We start from the raw sequence: 25,050 nt of genomic DNA on the forward strand, positions 1-25,050 counted from the left end.
GACTAATTGGGACCCCAGGAACTCAAAAAACACATCAAAAAAAGCGTAGGAACAACAGCAGAGAAATGACGATGAAAATCTGCAGTTTTTTGGCTGTAACTTTTGATCCGTTGCTCGCAGCGTATTGGGACTGCGCTCAATCGATTTCTCTCGCAAAATTACGTCGGAATAGCGCCCTACAGAATCGATTGCAGCACTTTTCAAAATCGTCGAAATTTCCGTCAAAAATCCAAAGGGGTTAGCCTTACTTTTTTTGCGATTTTTGGAGCTGAAAATTTCTGGTCTCCGAATTGATTTGTATGACCGTTTCTCGACGAATTGGGACCCCAGAAACTCACAAAACACTTCAAAAAAAGCGTAGGAGCACCAGCAGAGAATCGACGATGAAAATCTGCAGTTTTTCGGCTGTAACTTTTGATCCGTTGCTCGCAGCGTATTGGGACTGCGCTCAATCGATTTCTCCCGCAAAATTACGTCGGAATAGTGCCCTACAGAATCGATCGCAGCACTTTTCAAAATCGTCGAAATTTTCGTCAAAAATCCAAAGGGGTTAGCCTTACTTTTTCTGCGATTTTTGGAGCTGAAAATTTCTGGTCTCTGAATTAATTTGTATGACCGTTTAACGGCTAATTGGAACCCCAGGAACTCAAAAAACACATTTAAAAAAGCGTAGGATCAACAGCAGAGAAATGACGATGAAAATCGGCAGTTTTTTGGCTGTAACTTCTGATCCGCTGCTTGCAGCGTATTGGGCCTGGGCTTAATCGATTCCTCTAGCAAAATGACGTCGGAATAGTGCCCTCAAGAATCAATTGCAGCACTTTTTAAAGTCGTCGAAATTTTCGTCAAAAATCCAAAGTAGTTAGCCGTGCCTATTTTTGTCAGCAAAACATTTCACGTCCCGGAATTGATCGGTATGATATCCCCTCAACTAATCGGATTTTCAAGAATGTAAAAAAGATACCTGGCACAGCAAGTAGCCAACAGCTGAGGGATCTCGGAAAGATTCAAGAGTAAAATTGAGAAAAGAGAAAACACAAATATATCCAAGTACCAATGGAAGTCCTTGTTTCAATGAATTTGATAACAAATAATGTTCACTTAGGATTTCAATTATGATTAAAGATTTATTATTAGCAAACAAAGCACGGTTGGGCACGTTACTGTGGAGGCAAGACTCAACAGATTACGAAAATGCCGTCACGGGTTTACGGGGGTGACGTCACTGGCGTCTTAGCCTTATAAGATGGCGGCGAATCCGCTGGTCTAGCATGGTTTCACATTGTGCCGCGATGGGCAGCACGAACCTGTATACAGAGCACTAGATCCGTAATTCATGGTAAAACGCACCCAATGTGGTATAGTATACCACAGACCTAAAATCATAAGTTTATAGTCGAGTGGTTTTGTATACGCAAACGCGATACCATCATATCTGAAGCAAAGCGTATAGATCTGAAGTTAATTATTGAAAACAATGTGAATAAAATCTTTGATATTCTGTGTTTGGAACAGCTCCCTAGTAATCATTTTTTAACGTGTTACTGTTCATAAATGACATTAGTTTATATATTGACCCTACTCTTCGACGAGGGTATTCGAGTTGTCAAACTATCTCACTCAAAGCCAATTTGAATTATGTAGAGTGTCTCTCGCATTCGATTTAGGTTAGTTCTGAGCAGCAGATATCACTGTAGTATAGAAATTCATCACCGCATACGACTTGCAAATTTATGAATAAACATCTATCACAGGGGGACGGTTATTACGGAATCGTTAACTATGAACATAGATATCAGAGGTGTAGATTACATGCTGTTTCAAGGAACTGTTGACGCTGGATTGACGGGAGATGTTCAGAACGCCTTATGCGTTAACCAGAAACAGACAGATCCAGCCTTTGACAAGGTATAAAAACAATGCTTTTAGATAAAAGTAATCTGATGGAAAATGAATCACAAAAAATATGTATCCAAACTTGCATTTGTTTTCTATAACAATTTATCCTACTATAGTTTTGAACATCATGTATTCATTATTCAAATCCAATTTAGAGTTTAATTAATCTAGTAGTCAGTTTCTTTCTCTATTTAAATAAGATATAACCTCACTCTAATCCTATTAATTATCGATTTTACCACAGGTGGTGGATGAACCACTGACATCATCTGCTTATGAAAAGACGACGGGAATTGTGCCATCAGAACGGCCTAAAAGTCGATTCAAAAGTTCAGTGGTGCTTGGATCCATAGACGCAACCACATTGCTAGAGGAAAACAACGGGCAGAGTGTTGAGTTTGATGATAACGTTCCCTTCGATGGCCTGTTAGCGATATCTGCAATGGAAGAAAACGAAGAATATATACAGAATGTTTCTAATACTCAAGATTTATTGGATAAGGAAGGAAATGATTTTACATTTTTTAAAAAACTACATGAGGATCAGAAATTCCGTTATGATTCCAATCACTCCCTATCTTCTACTGGTTATGAAACCTTAGAAATGATCGATGATGATGTAAATAACAGTTTAGATAGTTTGCGGCAAAAACTTGATGAAGGTTCTAGCGAGAATTTGCACAATGCCAAAACCAGTAATATGAAGTTCAATTTTGAATCAAAATGGAACGACGTTAGCAATAATCGTCAAATAAAGACAGATAATATTACGGATTCTACCAAAAGTCATCATGAATCAGAAATCGAATCAAATTCAGATTTCGTGAATAAGAAATATGTAATATTACTTGATGCATCAGATGATGAGGATGGAGATGATAATTCTATAGTCAATTTTCTGATGGCAAATCGCGATATGCTTAACACAAATAAATTGGAACAGGAGGATGAAACTTTGCAACTGATTGCATATCGTCAAACCTTTCATTTGGATGACCAATCGACTTGTAGGGAACTTCGTAAACAAAATTCGTCAGAAATCAATGATCTATCACCTGTTAGTGCCAAGAATTCTACTAGTCAAAATCTACCAACAGATGAATTCGGGTCAGTGAATACGACGATATTGGACTACAATCAAAACTTCAATGAAACATACACCGTGTCTATATCTACTTCGAATAAAAAGACTAAACAAATGGTAACTTTTAGCACCAACGACTCTGAAAGTGCCAGTGGACAGGACAAAAAGGAGCTACACTCATGTAATAGAAGGCCTGAGGCTCTGAAAATGTCCGAAAATCAAAATACCAAAAGTAATTCCGATTTCAGAAATAATTGTGCCACAATACATTCTTTCAATGAAGAAACGTCTCTACAATCCATGAACCTCTTTCAGCCCCATTCTTCCTGTGAAAATCACATTCAGGATATTGATAACAGAATAAAGATGGAAGTGGGCAGAGTGTCGTTAAACTCGAACACTTCATATTCAGTCAAAAAAAATGTGACAGACTCTCTTAAAACAGCAACGAATCAACGAAAAAGTTGTGACATAACTAGTAGAAGGAGACGTACCTCACACCAAAGTTTTCGTCGCTACACAAGAAGCACAACTATGCCCTTGATGAAAGCAAAGAACTTTCCGATGCTATGTATGAGAAATGCTTCTGTAGTTAGAAAACGATACAGTATGCAAACAAGTCGAAAGTTATCAGCATTCCGAAAATTGAGAAAGCTAAATCAGAAAGTTTTTGCAGATTCTATTAGAATGAGAGCTTTTGAAGATTCGAACTACACGAAGGTATCAAACAAGTCTGAGAGTATTGAAAGATCTTGTATAATAGATTTGCCAGTAGCAGATACCAAAGATGTGTTTAAAACAAATGTAAACAATGATTCTGGAATATTGAAATCGCGAAATTTGTTGGAAAAACAGATGAATAAAAATCCAACCTCTGAACAGCAGTTTGCGAATTCAATAGCTGGATGCACAGAAATGAAATTGGAAACTGTAATTAATTGGACAGAAAGTACCGATGATTCTACAAGTGACTGTACTACAGCACCTACTATTAAAATTGAAGTAGAATCTGATGATGAAGCTGAAGATTCTAACGTTGACATGCTTCATTTTATGTTGTTGAAAGAAATGTGGAGTAATAAAAATGCAAATGAACAATTAGACATTAGCGAGACATACCTAGAACAAAATGAACTTTTCGTTACTTTGTTGAAGGAATTTTTGAACAAAAAAAATTGTTCTATGTACATACCTCAGTTAACAGGGATCGATAAATTTCTGAAGGAACGAAATATCAATATAGTCACAGCCGGTACACATAATAATATAGTAAGCCAGAAAAAGGCATATCCTTCAAAAAGTGATGCAGATACATTTTCAACAAAAACTGCATTTACCAAGTCATTTGAATCTTTGGACGCTAATATAAAAAGCAATTCTAACCATTCTCGATCTCTGCGAAAGCAAACCACAGTATCCGATGTGCCTTATCTGGAAGATGAGAAATTTCTTTATCGTCATGATATGTCCTCAATGAGAAAAAATCTATCACCAGTACCAACACCTACTTTCAATGATGACCTAAAAATTGAGAAACCAAATTGCGAATGCAGTATGCAAGACGAAGTGCACGTAAAAACGGAATTTTGCAATGTTAACTACTGTGAACAATATGATACTGCAAGCAATGTTATGCTATCAATGCATAAAATTTATGATGCGAACGAGACCAGCACTGTGAAATCAGAGATGGAAAATTTTGAAGATGAAATGGACATTGATGAAACTAAAGAAATAATATTCCCTGAAGGTATAGGAAGTATGAACTTACCTTTCAATTGCAAGTGCAGTGAAAATTTTATATATGGAACACATATCGGTACTGCCTGCGATGCAGTTCAAAAATATTCTTGTAACTGTAATGAATCACAAGATTTTGATTGTAAGGACTTGGATAACAGTTCTGGAGTAACTAAGAGTCAATATTCCTCCTATACATACAGCGTTAGAAAGAGCCAAAGATTAGAATGCCCCAGAAATCAAATTTCACAGCCTGTTGTGAAATTAGAAATAATGGACCCAGAAAACTGCAGAGCCCAACCAACTGTGATATTGAAAGAGAGAAGAAAAAAGTCAGGACATCAGGATTCTTGTCGGACTCTTCCAGATAAAAAAAGAAGAGTGAAACGGGCTCTCCAACATTCTGCTAAAAGAAAACTAGAACCTCAAGAATGTATAAGTGCAAGAACCAGAAGTAGATGTACCAGAAGTTCAAAGAATTCACAAACTCAAATTCAACATTCTTCCGATCCTTTGGCACGTCAGAAAAGAAAGCGACCCAAAAATTCAACCGCAATTGAATCAAGATGCACAAAACGCAAGGCTAGACGTACTAGAAGAGTTTCTACACCGACTCGAACAATTACAGCCAATGAACAGGGCAAAAGAGATACAGATATGGAAATAATAGAACGCACTTCAGAATGTTCAGTGAATCAATCTCCTCGGAAAAACAGTTTTAGTACAAAACGAAAACTCAGACCACAACCTCAACATCAAATGAAAGATAAAGCACATGAACCGATAATACACGAAACAAAATCTAAAAGTTCTCTGGAATCAAAAACATTGCCGAATTTACAATCTCGAATTTCTGCATCGACTCGAATAATTTCAAGTAATGAACAGGGCGAAAAAGATTCAGATATGGAAATAAGAGAACGCATTTCAGAATGTTCAGTGAATCAATCTCCTCGCAAAAACATTTGTAGTACAAAACGAAAACTCAGACCACAACGTCAAAATCCAATGAAACACAAAGCACATGAACCGATAATACACAGAACAAAATCTAAAAATTCTGTGGAATCGAAAACGTTGCCAAATTTACAACTTCGAGTTTCTGCATCGACTCGAATAATTGCAGGTAATGAACAGGGCGAAAAAGATTCAGCTATGGAAATAATAGAACGCAATTCAGAATGTTCAGTGAATCAATCTCCTCGGAAAAACAGTTTTAGTACAAAACGAAAACTCAGACCACAACGTCAAAATCCAATGAAAGACAAAGCACATGAACCGATAATACACAGAACAAAATCTAAAAATTCTATGGAATCAAAAACATTACCAAATTTACAACTTCGAGTTTCTGCATCGACTCAAATAATTTCAGGTAATGAACACGGCAAAAACAATTCAGATATGGAAATAATAGAACGCACTTCAGAATGTTCAGTGAATCAATCCCCTCGCAAAAACATTCGTAGTACAAAACGAAAACTCAGACCAAGACGTCAAAATCCAATGAAGGACGAAGCACATGAACTGATAATACACAGAACCAAATCTAAAAATTCTATAGAATCAAAAACATTGCCAAATTTACAACTTCGAGTTTCTGCATCGACTCAAATAATTTCAGGTAATGAACAGGGCGAAAAAGATTCAGATATGGAAATAATAGAATGCACTTCAGAATGTTCAGTAAATCAGTCCCCTCAGAAAGACATTTGTAGTACAAAACGAAAACTCAGACCACGACGTAAAAATCCAATGAAGGACGAAGCACATGAACCGATAATACACAGAACGAAATCTAAACATTCTATGGAATCAAAAATATTGCCAAATTTACAACTTCGTATAGCAGATCAGATATCTGACATTTGCAAGGCAAACAAGGATAATATCGCTAGAAACAATCGTACTAAAGATATGTCTAAAAGCTTAGTCAAGACGAAAGGTGAGAAAAATATACCGAGAATTTTGAAACGTAACGCAAAGCCTTCAAATTCTAAAAATCAAATGGAAACTGACCAACAAAGTATAGACGGCGAAAACACGGTCCATTTGACATACCAAGTTCTGCGATCTACATTGCAAAAAACACATCCTATTGGAAACGACAAAGCTGTATCAACAGAAAAAGATTCCACAGTATTATCTACCAATGGATACACATCTGATACTTCCAACAATATACAAGGCGAAAAAGAGATATCTGAGGAGCCTGTGGAAACAACAGAAACAGTGGAAAATATTCGAGCACCAACAATAAATTTATGCAATGTAAGTAAATTTATACCATTTACTATGGACCTTTGATTTGATATTAATTTCATTACTGAACATGTATCTTGATATCATAGATGGATAATTTAATACCTTTTTATGCCTTTCCCACATAGGATCTCTATACACGATACTTTACAAATTTCATCACTGCAAGCGGCTACAAAGTGAAATTTTGCTATGTTAATAGAAGACTTGCAGTATTGAACGCTGTCATAGCAAACGCAGATGAAGCAGACAGTTTTGTAAAAGCATTTTCACAGTTCGACTGTGCAAATTACAATGTGTGGAGAGATACCAAACAGGGAAGGTAAATTTTTGACAGGTCTTGTTCAAATATTGAAAATATACTACCAAGTAAGTTCTTGTTCCGACACTGACGAAAATCGAATAATTCTATTACAGGTATATTTTACATCGTACATGGCTTTGTGGGATTAACGGATCTCAAGATCCAGATGTTAATTACAAAAATTTGTCATGTCAAGCAAGGATACACATTTCTGTAGACAATCCCACCACTCATGATTTTAATGCTCATGTTTTGATTTATAAAGAACACACTCATTATTCAGCAAATAAAGAACAGTTATTACGTATTATTCCTCTGTAACATTAATTACATTAAAAGTATAATTATATTGACTTCTGAGAACCGAAGTGTATATTTTTTTACGTCTATAATAAATCCTATAGCTTAAGATAGTAAGTTAAGGTTGGGGTTTACAAATTTGTTTACCTATAAATTAAAAAATTTCTCAATTTTGGAAGCCCTAAAGTTTTTGCACGTTTTCTCAAAGTCGACAACGATGCAAAATCAAAATTCAAATCACGCAAAAGCTATTCATTAAAAAACTATCTACCTTACGGAAAATGCTCATTCGTGACTAAAATTAGTACAAGGTTTTTTTTTTCAAATAGCATTATTGTGCACGTTATTTTTAAAAACCCACTACAAATTCAAATATTATTACGAAAGAACTTATCACTTCGGCGCTTAAATCTATATTAAGAAAAGATAACTCGTTAAACATGCTTCTTTACCAAAGGTATAAGAAGAGTTAAAGTTTATGTTTTTAATATTCATTAATTTAAAGTCGTAATTTGTTTTGTATCAATTATTTATTTTTCCATACAAATTATAAACATGTTTTTTTCAAATACTGTACATATACTGAGTTCTATTATACTTTTAAACCTCTAATTTAATGATATATTTCATTTATTTTCATTTACTTGTTAAGTCAACTACTTTGATCCTCATTTCGTTTCATTTATGATAATATAATATACAGGTAGATTTTCTTCATCTCCATTATTTTCAATTTTTTTTTTATCTGTTTCATTATGATCAAGCTCAATTCATTGATATGGCAGTTCCAGATATGGACATATTAAAACTTTACTTCAGGTGTGTTATAATGGTTTTCCCACTGCAGAATAGTACGCTCTTCGGTAAAAATTACAAATAAACATAGAGAAAAACTTAGGAGTTGGATTCTGCAGATCAAAAGTCTAAGTAACATAATCTTTGAAACGCGAATTTGTGATGGAGTCCATGTAAATATATACAAAGTTACTTAAAAAATCTGAACATGCTATAAGATGTGTTGATGTATATAGTGCGAACTGATTTTCATTTATTGTTACTCTGCCATTTTTTGTATCTTTGCTGGTTACTGATTTTCGATATCATCAATATAGAGTCAGAGAGTACTATTTTCTATCTTCACAGAAGACATAGATAAATATATATTTTCATAATCTTTTCTTATAAATGTAATTCGCTTACGTTAAAATCATTAATGTTAATAATATTAGTGCCGGTACTTCTTTTTTTATGCTCAATTCAAATTTTTGTTTCCGCACAAAAAACACACATAATTAAAAGAAATTTATTTGAACATCACTCGTTAATATTGCGTGGTATGAATAAAAAATTTCACATATGTAAAATCGTTTTAGCCTTAAAATAAAAACCTAAAATTTGCTATACCATATTTCATCTGCTAGCAAACAAAAACTTTTTTGCTTTATAATTAATTATTATAAAAATAACAATAACTAAGAAGTACTGAAGCTGCCAATTTGCAAGTACAAATAAACATAAAAATAGATAATTTTCTTTTTCTTCGAATAAAATTCCTTCCTCATTGATCAGCCATACAGCGAATTTGTTTCTCACCAAGAAAATACAAAAAAAAAATTAAAAAAAAAATAAAACACCAAAGAAAAACATATTTCTGACTAAAAGAGAGATCAAAATACATTGCCACTTGTTTCGTTATAATAATTAAAGTAACGATACGGTAATTAATAGTAATGTATTCTTAAAATAAACCTATGTGTTTTTATCGGTTATGGGTAAATTTGTTACTGATAGGCAAGTTCTATGTCAAGATAAAACAACAAATCGAAATATATTGTGTTTAAGTAGAAGGAGTAAGTAATTTTTGATACGTCGTTTTTACCAAAATACCTTGGTATCCGAAAGTGCGAATGACTTACTCAGTATAAAATCGTGTCAACAATAAATGTTGTGAAGTATTTCCATTGAAAATTACCAGGGTTTACGCGATGAACACTTAAATACTACAGTACTAACTGAAGATATGGTACAAAGCATTCTTTCAAATTGATCTGATGTTTGGAAGTAGTTTTCGTCGACAATTACGCATCAAAGATTAAGTACAAAACAATTCAAAGGACGAACGCGGCATATTTTTTTTAGTCTGTCTTAGGTTTTGAAAAATGCATTAAAATTACGGTGACCTAAATAAACCCTGGACTTGAAAAAATCTAAAACTTGCCGAATCAAAATCGTGTTAAGAACTGAGAAACAGGTGGGCGTGTGCTGAGAAAATATTGCTTTGTAAATGTAGTATAAAGTTAAAAACGAAAACAGTACGCTAAAGTAAGAAAGTAATTCGTGTGTAAACTACAGAAAAAAGGAGCTTAGAAATATAATGTAGACTGATTATAACAAGTACGAACACATTTCTATTCTACGTGTTGCTGCCAAAAAGATAAGGGTAGCATCGCACAAGTATTAGGTATTGTTAAAAAAGATTGTCTGCATTCTCGAAAATCAAAAAACCTTCACTAAGATAAAAATAAAAATAGTCATCTCACTAGATGATTGAAAATTGAAGGAGCTCCAAAAAAGCTCTCAGTATAAATTGTAATAGTTTAAAAACAATCTGTATAGAGTGTAATAAAAATGTGCAAAACTACTTTATTTCTCTTTCTTTTCCTTTCACTATTAAAAAGAATTATAAAAATCAGAAGATTTATAAATTTGTAATGGCATTCCTTTAGCTTTCATTTCCATTAAAACTTAAAATCACTTTGATAGCTTTATACATGACCATTTACAACAATGAAAATCGCAAACATTGTCATAATATTTCATTCAGCAACATATACTATTATTCGTAATAATATAATATGTTATTTACGTGTGGATGTCTTGCCTGATCTCCTATTAGCTAGTTCAATAATAAAACTATAATACTAAGTAAAGTTGGTACTGAGCCACTCCGATATCTAAGTTTTTTGTTCGCTCCAAATTCCAGTATGACATGTTCTCTATACCATTATTATTTATTGTCATATACATATATTTCTTTTCCATTTTTTCACTTGCCGTCAGAAATTTGACCAACAAAATACCATATACACATGTTGTAGGTCCTTCTAAGAAATTGGATTCACCATCTTTTTGAAGTTGTTCATTTTTCGTAAAAATGTTAGTAACCTTTCGCTCTATGATTTCTTTTCTTTTTGTTACTAGTTTATTAGCGATAATGATTATTGCACGTTACTATTAGCCTGTTACTCTTTGGACCTTTCATTGCGACTAATGAACAGTGTTACATTATGGTTGTTATCTCATACTATTTCAAACTTTCCATGTTGAAGTTTGCACATTGTATATATAACATTTTTTTAGAAAAATAAAGTTAAAACATCATGGTTTACTGCAAATTGGAAATTTGAACTAACCATGAGCTCGGGCTGGCTAGTACGCTTCTATGTCTCTGGGTGCATTTGTGTTCTATTATGGAGATTCTAAGCTTCGAGGATGTTTTCAAACTGTATGTGAAATAACCAAGCCGATTAAATACGCGAAACATCATGTCAAGAAGAAAAATCTTGTATCGTTGAAAAACTTTTAAGAATAAATGTTTTTAATAAAAACAATTGTCGTTGGAATATTTCCTGACAAATTACTAAAGTATGACTATTAAGTTTGAAAGATGTGATTTATAATAAGAGATATCAAATTGAACATCCCAACGTATTGCACAAGAATTACTAGGCTTGGTAATATCACTGAATTTAGTGCAATAAACAGGAACCAACGAATTATAAAGCGCATTACTTTGACCAACAGAAAGAAGACAAAAATACAACATTGAACAGAGCATGAAACATAATTTCATCTCATCGAATTCTTCGACAATGTCAAATAGTTACCCAAGTGTTTGTCGCAGGTAAAAATCGAAAAAAATTTGGGAAAACAACAACAGCGCTTCAAAAGTTCGTGTAAACGCTGGGCTAGTTTCTCATGCATATGCTCTTTGTAACTCGTTGACCAAAACATCCTCTTTAGAGACCCCTTAAAATGATGTGTGTTATTATATGTATGTTTGTGTGGATGAGTAGTGGGTGTAGGCACTGATGGGGGTGGATGGCTGCGTGACGAGCAGATAAAAAAACAGACTAATCCTGGACAAGTCTGTATATGTGATGCTGCGCGCCATGCTCGGACGTTGATACTTCAAATACATACGCTGTACAAAGTAACGTCTCCTGTGTGTCTCTATTCGTTACAACCTGGAATGGAAACAATAAGCATAAACATTAGTCGTGAGTCCATTGCACGGCGAATAAAATGTGATGAAAGAAAAGTAAAAACCCTGTCTGCTTAGGATACCGTCCCCTATTTCTTATTGCCAATCATTTGCAGGCTTGGTATATCTAACTAACATCTAAATGACTCTATGCATCAGGGACTGTAATAGTTTCTATTTTTTATTATCTATTTCTGATTTCTCTATCATTACCTTTTTTTTCAACTATGTAATGGATTGCAGTAACGGCACAAATGATGATATTTACCTGAAGTATAGTGAAGTTTTCGAGCACACTGTTCATCATGTATTTTTCAGGTAGGTGTTTAAGCTTATGGATGAAATTGATCATGTACTCGCACATGGGGGAGCGATGAATGCGGTACACAAACCTCCCATTTTCAAACCTAGCATATTCCGTCTCCACCTTTTCTACTACTTGCTTACCGAAGGAACAAACCTTTGTGGAACATGTTATCGTCATGTTTTCGTTACTTTCATACCTGAAATAAAAAAAGGCTTAAGCTGTTTGCAGAAACCTAGGGTAAAAACGAATAGGGAGAAAACATAGCAAATGTTTTCTCGACAACTCGAGAATTTAATGAATTCTATGTCCGACAATGAATAGAGTTTCTCACTGGCTTGTGACACCGTAGAAAGCCCTAGCTTCGTCTTGAATATTGGTGTTGAGGTCTGCCCAGAATTTAACAAGGAAAAAGGCTGCCTGAGGTCCCTTGTCGTACAACTCTTTGAGGCCTCCCTTTTTCTCCGGAAACTTGTCATATATTTGTCGGACGTCTACCGCTTCCAAAAGTGGATCGGCATAGGTGGCGGAGCCCCCTATGTGGACGAATAGGTGTTTGTGATACTGCAATAAAATCAATAATTAAATTAACGAAACAACTGGTTGAATCTTATACCCAATGTTTTATCATTTTTGTCTGTGTATAGGAAAAACTTACGGTGTCTGGTTCTCTCTGCTGTTCCATGAAGGCCGAAAATTCTACAAGCCTAAGTTTGTGCGTGGCAATCGCTCTACCCTCCCAAGGTGGCGGGGGTGGTGCCTGAACCACATCTCCACTGGAAACTGCAGTTGCTGGTTTTCCGGTGTAAGCTGGTTGTGGGAAGGGTTTGACATCCTGGGATGTTCCTGGTTGCAAGCCAGGCTGCCAAAATTGCTGCAACGTTTGAACATATATTACATCCATACACATCATAATAAATTTATAGCAATAATTAAATACACATACAACGATTTTTCAATTTCAATTTAATCAAATAAAATATGTTATATATTAGATATAAAACAAAACATGTCTTTCTGTGTAAGATCTGTATCTTGACGATAAGAGAACTTCAAGTTCAAAGAAAAAGAAGAAAATTGAAGAAAAAAAGAAAAATTCAAGTAAGCAAAAAATGGGCGAATTGAATTGTTAACCAGAACAAATTGTGGATGCAATTAAGTTGAGAAACAGTTTGAGGTATCAGTTCGATTTAGAAACGTAGACAAACGAACACAAGTAGGTATACAGATGTGAAATAATAACGATTAAAAAAGAAAGGAAAATAATATCATGTAAGCCACATTGACGATGTTTGATAACGGACACAGTTCAACAATACACAACAAGGGCACCCCCAAGGGAGCGTATGGTTATAATATTCGTATATATGTAGTATAAACGGAGTTAGTTCGGCTGCAAGTGAGCTGGTGTAACTAGGCGAATTTCACGGCGAAATTGTCGAGAAATATGTGGCCAATTATTGCAGCGCATTGTTAATTATGTTAATTAATGTTTCATGATACGATACATGAAGGTCTCTATAATGAAATGTGAAAATCCAGAATTTTAACCACATCTGCATGGCTCAACATTGACTTATGTATGTGTACATACAAACGGTGACAATAATTTTATATAACACGTGTGTGTGTGTGTGATTACTAAATCCGTGTCATGTAATATCTCAACATTCCATGAGTTATAATTAAAAGAAATGAAAATGAAATCAATTCTATGTGTACTGCAAAACGCAATAGTTATAACGAAAGAAACGACAAACGTATATTTTATAGTATGTAAAAAAGAAAAGCAAATTCCAGTATATTATAATCTCACGGCAAAAATGGAAGCTATAACATTATAAGAAATTATTATAAAAAGACGAGGAACGATGTGAAATAAAATTATGTAATATATATATATTAATAAACAAAACTTATAAATTTCGAAAACAAAAAAAAAAAAATTATTATTACAGCGCATAATTAATCGAGCAGATACATTGTTACAGGAATTTTCCATCGAATTCGTGAATACTATGCCTCGTCTGCTTAGAACTGCGTGCGTGTGTGAGCGTGTGAATAATAAAACAGCGAATGTTAAGCCGCGGCGGCTCTTTGGCAGTGGCATAATCATCATAATCATAATCATCATCATCATCATCATCATCACCCAGGGTTTTTCGTCGTGGGACTTACCGCTCCGGGATAGGAGACGGGGGTGGAAGTGTGGAGGGCTAAGGGCCCCACAAGGGCGGGGGGCATCTTGTTGTGTATCGCTGTTCCAGCCGACACTATCTGCGCACTGGACATGCTCGACATTGTCTGCAATGCCTTCTCCTTCGCAGCATGATCCTATCAAATCGTCAAATACGGCATTATCCACCAAAAATCCGTGGCGTCACCTCTTCATAAGGTCTACATTTTTCACCCATGCACGCAAGCATCAAGCTGACTCTTGCCTAGTTTGCATACATTCAGTTAATCCACAAATGAACCATTTCTCAATCGGCCAATCGAATTACAACAATTATTCAAACATTTTTACTCGATAATTAATCGTAAAGTTCACGTTGCAGGTTGTAGGAGTTTCGTGATTTCTAAGATTCTGCCTAAGCTATCGATTTATAACTGAGATGAATGAGAAGCTTCGAATTTCTGCAGCTTACGGGGTCGCAAAAAATTTGAGGGAGAAGTTTGCACACAAGGTGAAAATGCAAGGTAGGAAATTGTGTCGCCAATTAGTCGTGCCAACCTGACTACTCGTATAAATAATATATATATATAAAAAGAGAGTGGGAGAAAACGGCGGTTAAAATAAAAAATTGAAACCGCTACTGAAAATATAATTGACTGAGGATTTGAACGAGCAGCGTATTACAAAAAAAAAAAAAAACGATTTCAATATTTTTTATTTTCTTTTTTTCAATACTTGCATAAACTCGATATTCCCGTATGTAACGGAGTACAGTTGAGCACCGAGCAATTAAATCGGAAGGTGATTGAACGTTTTCCAAATCCAAAACCTCGCTGTTCGTCGAGTATTAATCAACTTTTGAAAACACGGAATATTGATCAGTGTGCATACACCGTGAACAATGGGCAACCTGTAGTAGCGGCGATGAAGTTATTATAAAAAAACAAAAAAAAAAAAAAAAAAAAAAAGCCGTGCACAGACCGAAAGAAAATTTGATCAGAACATAAATGAGCGTGTGATAATGTATTTTTATAGGCCAATAACGAAGAATTATTTACTGCGTCAAAACATAAAAATGTTTAGTAAAATCATCCGATTCTTTCGAACTTATAAATAACATAAGACAAAATAAGAAATATATAAAAAAAAATAAAAATTATCGCAGAAAATTAATACTACGTAGCAACACGGTTACACAATTGAGAAATTGAGAAATACGATGTCCAGAATCGACCTGTCGATTCACGATGCAGCCACGTTATAATTGCACACGGTCGGTTTTATTTGCAAAATGATTTATAATACTAGAGTTGTATGTATGGTACGTACGCTGCAGGCAGCGTGCCCTGATATGTTCGCAATTTAATCCGGTTCGATTCGAACGCGGTGTAAAATTGTGAGCAATATTCTGTGTGCAGCTTGCAGCGCGGCAGCCAAGCCGTCAGCAGTGCAATATCGCCGATTTAACCCACAAAATACACGAGACACGGTAGTTTGCGTAGTTCCAGATGCATGTACCGATGTATGTACGTGTCGACGTAGAGGTTCTATACATTCCCCGAAAGCCGTTTTTCCCTCGGTGAAACGACCGCGTAACGATCGAATATTCAGGCATTTCGCAACGCGGTTTTGCAGGGTGCATCTGTTGTACGGATATAGATGTGTGCGTAGGCGAATTAATGCGACCAATAAACAGTGATAAACTCTGGCGCCATAACCGAAAGCGTCGAATAAAAGAGGTTTTTGATTTATTAACCGCGCGCTGAATTGTTTGCAAATTCTTTTAATAACTCAACTCTGTTGATTAAACATCCCTAGTTAATTTTTTACGCACGAGGATTATACAACGATTTATTACATTCTGTAGTCTCGATCTGTGTCAGAGAATCGACAGAAATGGCGGGTTAAAAGGATAAGGGAGGAAAAATTATTAATCGAATTGGATGCAGAAATAGCGAAGTCTGTTTCTTAATTTTGAATTCTTTCATGTTCCATTTTCTTGCATTGTAATTATTAGGAATAACACGAGGGATTGAAAACTGTGATAATGTCCCGCCAGTTTCATGTACAATTACCTTTACCGTGGCAACTTGACATAATACGATACGAAATATCGGAATTCTCGAAGTATAGAAAATATAGGAGGGCTTGAGGGTGGATCGAAAAAGAATTTTCAGAGGGCAACTTACCACTTTGAGCTTTGCCTGAATTTCCCGTAGTTTTCGCCTGGCGAGTACCTGGATGTGTGACGAGACCTGTTTCCTCGTTCTCGTCTTTCCCGTCCGAAGTTTTATGTACCGAGCTATTAACTCGTTGCGACCTACAACAGAAAAATAAAAACAAATTGTTCCTGAGAATTTTCAAATCCTTAATAATAAGAATAATAGTTTTTAAAATTTGATGGTTTTTTTCTTGTTCCAGTCAAGTGTACGTCCACAACGTCATAACGTATTTAGACGTCGGACGGATTTCATTCCATGATCAAAAGCCCGGATCAGAGGCCTTCCGAATCTCAACGCACTCTCGAGATTGGGGTACTAGGAGCTCAACTCGATGGGTATTATTGGTTCTATTTGCTAGTTAGCTCAATTTGGTTCTCCGGTCAAGATACCCCGCAATCACGAATTTAACTCTCTTCGAGTTGGGGTCTGGAGAGCGGAGGGAACGAGTGAGAGAGAGAGAGAGAAAGAGAGAGTAGTAGAGAGGCGCGGGGCTCGGTTCCCTCTTTATGGCCACTTGAACCTCTGCAGCCAACGTCTTCGATAGTCTATAATTAAGCGGGCGTGTGATGTTGGTAAGTGCTGCAGAACCGGGTGCGCCGGAGCGAAGGCATCGTCGACTTAACAAACGAACAAACTGTAAGCCAACGAACGAAACAGTCCTCTGGACGAATCTATATTTACGTTTGTGCGTTATACCTACAAGCCTGCGAGAAGAAGCAGGAGTAGAGAGCTCGAAGCTGCGTTTTCACTTATCTAGTAGAGAATATAGAAATTATTGAAGGAATGAGTCCAGGATAATATACATATAGGTACAGTATGTACGATAAACACATTTTTTTTTATCACTGAAACGTGAAAATGAAAAAAAAAAAAGAAAGAAAACGCTATTTCTCAATGAATGACCCACGTGTTGGGAAATAGCAAACCATTTCTCCACTAGTTGGAAAAAAAAACTGTTTTTATATAAGATATATACTATATAATATATGCGTTGTGAAACAGCGTCTTTTCATAGTGTTCAATCGACTGCCAAAATCGCCTGATTTTAAATTATTATTGGGAAAAATTTTGTGGGTAATGACGATTCTGAATTCGTAGGTAAGATATATCCGCACTCACTCAGTATCGTAACTTTTGCCAACTCGTTGCACAATACACTAATTGTCATTGGTGATAATTACTGTAACCTGAATCCAAACGTATCTAGCCTTCCCTCGATGCTTTCAGAGGCAACAAAGTAACACAGAACTATCAAATTGATGCGGACCAGATGGTTCCAGCTTGAGAAGCTCAAATAAACACTTTTCCATCCGTCTAAAACCGACTGGCTGGCTGGCTGGCTAGACAGCGTTCATTTTTCACATCTATTTTTCGAATCGTGAACCGACGCACCTCGATTGCCGTTCAACGGTAATTGATTCCCGTTTCATCCAATACTCGGATATAACAGGTCAATGAATCGTACCGCATGCATATCAGGCATGTATAACAAAGACGCCACTCAACTGCTGGTGAAAAAGAGGATAAAAAAAAAAAAACGAAATCCACACACATCTGCGGTCGAACCAGTTTCTCCAGTTCATCTCGATAATCAGTGACCGGAAACATACCGCAGGATTCATCGGACGTAGTTTCAAAGTATTAAAAATATTATTCTTTCTACCAATATTAGATGGCAGGAGAATGTAACGAACAAGCGTGAATATACTCTGCAGCATATTATCGGGCAGAATATAACCTTATATCAGCACGGTATAAGGTTTACAATTTATTTGATACCCTTATAAACCGTATTACGTAGACGTATACATAAGCAACCTCACTGCGTCACCGTCAACTTGGGATGATAAGGTTTTAGCGCGGCACAGTTTACAGTCGATAAAGATAAATTGACTTTATTGCCTGTCCGGAGCAGGTATATGATGCAGATTTAATCTCTGCAGTACATACATAACAATGATTGTACGAATGAAATTTACTAGGCACGGATTACTTTTGCACTTGACTGTGAGGATTCCGCTTTATTTAGACATTTTTTAGGATTTATGTGTATGTGTGTGTGTGTGCAACTATGCTGGAGGAGGCGAAACCAGAAGGAGAAATCGAAGCGAGCGAACCGCGAACACAGCCATTTCTATACAAGTAGCAGCTTATCGCAGTGCAGATTTATCAGCGATGAAATGTTTATCGAGGTACGTATATTACACGTCCGTATGTGAACAGATCAATAAAATAGGCGCCGCGTTAGGTATTTATAAAAATCATGCAAAGGGGATAATAGGTTGAATATGACGGTAGCGCTACTCGAGTTGTAGGATAAATTTCACGAATCGATAGATCGTTACAAAAGCTTTACGCATTTTGTATAATAATTTGACGAGATCTTTGGTAAAGTATATTTCTAATGTCCTGTTTACAGTGAAATTTGGCAGTTGTTTGGATTTACAGGTCTGGAAGCATTCTTACTCTGCAAGTGCTAGAAAATATAAAGTGTAAGCCGCTGTTTGCCCGCATGGTTCGTGTAATAAATTCATTTCCGTGCTCTGCAGCAGGCATAAAGCGTGACCGAAAAAGTCGAGCTGAGAATGCAGCCTCGCTGATAAAGAAACTTTCAAGCAGTGCTACCCCGAAGCAAGTCGCAGGATAAGAGCTGTTGATCTCTCTTTCTCTGCGGACTAGTCGGCGTCTTGTTAAACCGTCTCTATAACTAAACATCATGTGTTAACATAATAATTACATAGGATATATACAACTGGTCTGACAAGTAGCGAACTAATTAACTTGAAATTTTATGAGATAACGATACAGAGTTAAGCAAAGTACTTTTTCAAATTTCACTCGACTCTCGAGTCCTGCAAGGATCATTTCACAGTTTATACAAACGGTAGACATTTTTTCGTTCAAAGTATATACCAATAACAATTAGATTGTAGAGATTGAATGACGAGAAACATCGGATGACTTTGCTATCCGCGTATTACAGGTGTACCTATATATTGATCCGAGGACGCCGAGTAAAAGTCGCCTCGAAATTCAGTTTTAATTAATTTTCTACCTGTGAAGGGAAGAGAGCGGCAGAAGCGGGTGAATGAGGTGGAAAAGTATCGAGGTGGAGGGAAACCCGGCTTTCAAAGGAAGGCGCAGATTCACCCCCGCAGCACCCCTCGTCGCAGGAGAGTTACTCGGTATCCTTCTCAAGTCGAGATACACACATAGGCTGTAGTAAGATATTAAATTTTCCGATTCTCCAACGGTCTAAAACCCGCCGCGGTTACGTTTTTCGAAATTTTATTTCCCTCGATGATAAATTAGAAGTTTGAAGAAAAAGAAAAAAAATTAAAAAAAAAAAAAAAAAAAAACATTCCAGAACCCGCAATGCTCCGAAATGCCTTCGTAGATCCGATCCATCACGCCAGATGACCCAGGGGGTTAATCTCTCCACCTACTTATCGTCCCAATAAATAAACACTCCTGGAACCATCGTGGAAAATGGGTACAGTATAGAGTAACAAACGGCATGGGATCCCGCTTGGATACATCTCGCTGCTCGCTCTTTGCTCAGCTATCTTATCTAAATTAAGACCCTCGTATTGACGCTTACCCTTTCAAGCTTTTGAGGCTGCACTTGTGAACCTCGATGCTCGTCGAAGCGACGATTTTGTCTTTGAGTTGGTTTCCTCGAATTTTCATGTAGGATCGTTTGTATAGGTAATTGCTGTGTCTTAGATACGTTTCTCCAGGAAATTTGCGTGGTTGGAAACATGTTTCGTTATCCGCGAAGCGATTGAAAAGTAGGTTTGTAATTTTTATAAAGAGATACATACGTGTGCGTGTATAATTTTTTTTTGACCACGATACCAAACAAATCTACACTAATGACAGAAATATAAATAATTCTGGATAGAGCGTAACTTTGTCAGATCTTTTTCACTTCCAGTTGTTCAACGACGATCGTGTGTAATTTTGGAATTTTTTTTTCTTCTATTTCTACACATTCTTCAAGATGCTTCGCAGAACCCTTGAACCTTACAGCTTTTACGTTCGGCATGCGAGTTTTTTGAGGGCAGAATTCCAGACGAACCGGCGTACCGATTTTACTGAGTTGAGGCTGAACTATGAGATATGCAAAAAAGCAAGGTTGCTTTTCGTTGGCGAAAGAATTTTGAAAATTCTCACGCATGTATATAGACTCTCTAAAACACGTGTAAGAAGAAACTTTTTGACTCTGACGGGACAAACGTCAGGAAAAAAAAATCATCTACGGAACGAAGTTTCAGACTGTGATTCGAATTTCGTATTTTTCCGAGACTAAACCACCCTTGCAGAATGAAAAAAAGCGCTTGATCGAACTTCGCCGTCTTGACGGGATGCCGCGGGGATGATTCCCGGTGTTTTAGGAGGTCGGTAGCGTCGTCGCAGAGAGGGTGCGACAGGATGGAGGTTCGCGAAGGGATGAAGGGGGGAGAGGTGAAAGGGAAGCAGAGGTCGGGGGCGGGAATCGGGAGGAAAATATTCGAAATTCCAGGCGAACCGCGTGATGACTCAATTTCGCAAAGACCGTTAAATGGCTCCGCCATGAACCTTCTTCCCGACGAGTTCTCCCCGAGCATTCCGCACCTTCCCAGTGCGTCGTCACCGTCGTCGTCGTCGTTGTCGTCGTCGTCGTTTACCTTCAAAAACTGCCGACCACCGGACGTTTCGGCGTACCCAACGGCAACGTCGACGTCGTAGTTCGTTCTCGGGGGATTCGGAAACGGGAAGTGACGTAGGAGCTGAGGCTACGGAATCTCGGGAATTCCGTCGACGAATTCTTAGTCCGCGGGGGAAGTTGGCTCAGAGGTCCTTCTTCCTTCCCTTCGCGGGGTTTTCCGGTTCCCAACCGTCCAGCTATAAGTCAAGATCAGGGTAGTTTGCGGGTAAACTTTTCCGGAGAAGTTCTTTAAACGAGCTTTCCAACGCTAGTCGGATAGTGGAACGAGTACAAGTCGTTGTCGCATCATTTATTCACATGCACGTCGAACTGTATTTAAAACAGAACACAGTGGGATTAATCTAACCCCCGTTCGAGGTTCGGCAGGATTTATTAATTTTTCATCTTCTGATTCTTTGAAGAGCGCTATATACAGCAGAGCAAAACGTCAATCGATCAATCATTCTCACGCTCAATTTAACATCAAGGATGCAATTGGTGCTCGATCGGGTAGTTCCTACGACTGTCTCCATATCGAATGGATACAACTTACTTATCGACGACGACGACGACGACGACGACGATTATAACTGCATTGTACGTATGTACAAGGTGAAATCTTGCCAGGCATGTAAGCGTATCCGCGGGCATGCAGGTAATAATTAAGGTATCCTTTCACTATCGCGTTAGCCGCAAAGGAGGCTAGACGGTGAACTCGAAAGGTTTCAGGTAGATACGAATTATATGTGTGAGTATAAACTAGGAGGAGAATTGTTTCTCTTCCAATAGCTCAACTACGACCGCTAACCAGCCAACTGCCGAGACGAGTAGGTACGACGTTAATGAATGGTTTGCAAACAGGACCTCATCGTCCTCCCAAGTCCTTAGGAGTACTTCAACCTCGAGTACCGTTCGCGCGCGGGGGTAGTTTGTCCAATTAGTCCAATCGTCGAACATCAAAAGCCAAGATATACCCCATTTCGCATGGAATGCGCCTGGCCCAGGTATATTATACACGCCTGTATAGATTCAAGGTGCATCTCTCGCATGCGATGCCAAGAAGATTCGACGCCATGGGAAATTACGTAATAAAACATGGTACGTACGGTATATGGATGTGATTTGTATATGTTGGGGTGTAAAACGGACAGATTTGAATTGTGCAGAAACAATTGAAACGCGAATTCAAGTTTCAAGCCTTGCAACACCCCCTTAAAAAAAATAAAAATAAAAAAATAACAGCACTGACGAAATTTTCTAAAAAGCTCTCGATGATAAGATATAAGAAGAACAAGTTGATGCGATTATTATCACATTAAATTTGCATCGCAGAAGCTCCTCCCCATTCCACAGAGATTTTATAGTATTCTGCTTTCTGGTTTCTACTTTGTTGCGCGAAAAAAAAGTTTTTCATTTTTCTGCATCGAAAAGAGTCAACGCTTAAGAATACGCTTAGAAAATTTCACGATTGGGCCCCAAGCAAAAAAAGATGAAGGTGTACTCTACGGTCCTGAAATAGCGGATACGCGAAAGTGTGAAACTTTTTATTTTATTCGTAAATAAACTTCAGTTTAACGTTAAACACGTTTTTCTCGAAAGCACGTTTTCAAAGTTTGCGGAAGTGCTCCTACACGCTCCAGATGAGCAATCGTTATAAAATTTGCCAGATACTTGTACAACAAACGTTTTCTTTAGTTGAACTAGATCTATCAATAAATATTTAAGCGTTTTTCTTTTTTTTTTTTTTCTTTTGTTACTTTATAATCTACAAGCTGCAAAATTTGTTGGTAAACAACTAAACTTCCTCATTTATCGCTCACTACTTTCTTATTGTTCAATTTATCTTCTTGATTCTAGATCAACTTGTACACAATCTTGTACAAAGCAAAAATTATTTTGATTCTTTTTTTTTTGCTTCAGATCACCTGTCCAGGACTCAGGACTTCCGCAAGCGAAGAATATCATCTCCGTCGCACCGCGTGATACGTGGCACCTTCGACTCCCATGTTTTGTCAAACTTAAAAAACTATTATCACGTTAACTAAAGACCGCTGAGTAAACATTCCAAATATCAACATATTTCTGATAAAAAAAATTGGTTAAAAATCGAAAATTTCTTGGCTCAACAAATTAGAAACTTGCAGGGAATAAATTAGCGATGCAGTTTCCTCGTTATCGTCGACTTTTATACCAGATATCAGCTCACAGGATCATCCGCATCCTTTTGTAATTACAACTTGTACCTTTACAACTTACGTACGTGCAGCATATGCGATACCCGATACCCATAAGATTTCATATTATATGCACAATATAAAATACGCCAAAAAGATCGCATCACCCTGACACGGTGACCTCCGTCGTCGTCTTCGTCGTCTTCGTCGTCTTCGTCGTTCCGGGCGCCTTATCATCCCCCTCCCCGCGGCCGGCACATCCCCCACTTCAAACCCGACGGCGGCAGCGGCACCACCATTCCATCCATCTTCCGTTCTTTCCATTTTCTTCACCAACCCCCCTCCTCCCTCCCCCGTCCTTCGTCCTCTCCCTCTCGACCCCGTCGACGTCCTCGCCTCGCCTCGCCGCGCACTCTCCGCTCTCCCTGTTCACTAATTGCAGATTCTTCGCATAGTTTCGCCACCCTTCGGGGGTTGGAGGCGGCCCCTCTCTCCTCCTCCTCCTCCTCCTCCTCCTCGTCGTTCGTTCCACCGCCATCCTTCGCCCCTCGTCCCTCGCCCTCCGCCCCTCGCCGTCAGGATCCGAGCCTTGGCCGCGTTTCCGACTACTTCGGCCGACAACGCCGTCGTTGGCTTCTTCTTCTCGCACCCGTCGGCAGCTGCCTCTCCTCCTCCTCCTCCTCCTCCTCGTCCTCCTCCTCGTCCACCCTCTCACTCTTCCCTCATTTCTTCCCCTTCACCTTCCCGCGTCGCCTAGCTTACCCCGCGCGATACCACGCTAACTCACTGCCTTCCTCCCGCCGTCACTCCTCCCTCAACTCTACGCTTCCCCAGGAGAACGGATACGTGCGGTGGTTCGACTCTTTTCTTCCACAACCCCAAACCCTCGAATAAAATCCCCATTTCCTACCCTTACCATATACTATAAGCCGGTTGCTTATCGATGATTCGTTCAATCGGTACTCAGCTCGGTGTTTCAATGGTTTCAATGTTTGAAACAGTCTACTCTTTTTCTTCTTCTTCTTCTTCTTCTTCTCCTCCTTTTCTCTTTTCTCACATTGTACAGTTATATGTAGGTATACATATTCAACTAAATATAGGTATAATCTTGCGCAGTAATAACTCTGTCGATAATCGATTGCAATGGCTTTCCTGTACCGTATACTCAGGTAAAAATACTCGACACATCATTTATTTTTCCCCTTGGAATTGTAGAAGACGTAACAAAGACGGATAATTTGTTTTTTTTTCAACACCTATCGCGAATCTCTGCTGCAATTGCATCGTCGAGATCACAAACACAGACTTAAATCCTACCTACTTGTTACAAATTAAAATATGTGGGCGTATACCTTTTTCTTTATACCCTCGACTTCCGTAACGAGTAAATCTCTACGATGGGAATATGTTTAGCGTACCGCGTAGCTCCAGGTTCACGATCCTCTCTCTTTCTCTCTCCCTCTCTCTTCAGTTCTATCTCTCTTTCGACTCCTCTGCACCTCTGGGCCGAACGAACCAAGAAGTGGGTATTTTAATTAGCACCAAACCCGGTACCCTGCACAGCTGCACGGCTCGTTGTCTTCTTTCATATTATATATATATATATGTATAATTGTGTATGTATATGTATA

At 37.7% G+C, this 25,050-nt stretch overlaps 2 protein-coding genes across 7 annotated transcripts in view; one reads left to right on the forward strand and one right to left on the reverse strand.

Moving 5' to 3' along the window:
* The first annotated feature begins 1,517 nt into the window (after positions 1-1,517).
* On the forward strand, positions 1,518-8,470 carry LOC124412314. 2 transcript variants are annotated; one of them, XM_046892079.1, is made up of 7 exons: positions 1,518-1,667; positions 1,755-1,908; positions 2,144-5,324; positions 6,072-6,245; positions 6,495-6,994; positions 7,114-7,307; positions 7,403-8,470. In XM_046892079.1, the coding sequence occupies exons 2-7, from the start codon at positions 1,783-1,785 to the stop codon at positions 7,608-7,610; spliced, it is 4,383 nt and encodes a 1,460-aa protein (XP_046748035.1). In that variant the 5' UTR covers positions 1,518-1,667; positions 1,755-1,782; the 3' UTR covers positions 7,611-8,470. The 2 variants fall into 2 exon arrangements, with proteins under 2 accessions (XP_046748035.1, XP_046748034.1); XM_046892078.1 differs by lacking the exon at positions 6,072-6,245 and having other exon boundaries at positions 6,321-6,994.
* The window catches only part of LOC124412315 (protein scalloped), a 114,018-nt gene continuing 97,068 nt past the window's right edge, over positions 8,101-25,050 (reverse strand). For 4 of the 5 annotated variants that reach the window (XM_046892080.1, XM_046892081.1, XM_046892083.1 and 1 more), the window contains 6 exons: positions 16,523-16,653; positions 14,336-14,491; positions 12,816-13,031; positions 12,492-12,721; positions 12,122-12,356; positions 8,101-11,836 (listed from right to left, as the gene is read on the reverse strand). In XM_046892080.1, the coding sequence (XP_046748036.1) occupies positions 11,723-11,836; positions 12,122-12,356; positions 12,492-12,721; positions 12,816-13,031; positions 14,336-14,491; positions 16,523-16,653 (1,082 nt within the window). In that variant the 3' untranslated portion in view covers positions 8,101-11,722. The remainder of the gene's footprint in view (positions 11,837-12,121; positions 12,357-12,491; positions 12,722-12,815; positions 13,032-14,335; positions 14,492-16,522; positions 16,654-25,050) is intronic. The other variant, XM_046892084.1, reaches the window with a different exon arrangement.

This window comes from Diprion similis, chromosome 11, assembly GCF_021155765.1.
Source record: "Diprion similis isolate iyDipSimi1 chromosome 11, iyDipSimi1.1, whole genome shotgun sequence".
Lineage (NCBI taxonomy): Eukaryota > Metazoa > Arthropoda > Insecta > Hymenoptera > Diprionidae > Diprion > Diprion similis.

What these genes read in the sequence shown, in the direction of transcription:
- LOC124412314 (XM_046892079.1), top strand. Translation starts at nt 1,783, where the DNA reads ATGAACATAGATATCAGAGGTGTAGATTACATGCTGTTTCAAGGAACT. An exon ending in GGCTAGACGTACTAGAAGAG is followed by an intron (nt 5,325 to 6,071) that starts TTTCTACACCGA and finishes TACAACTTCGAG; the next exon opens with TTTCTGCATCGACTCAAATA. An exon ending in TCCAATGAAGGACGAAGCAC is followed by an intron (nt 6,246 to 6,494) that starts ATGAACTGATAA and finishes AGGACGAAGCAC; the next exon opens with ATGAACCGATAATACACAGA.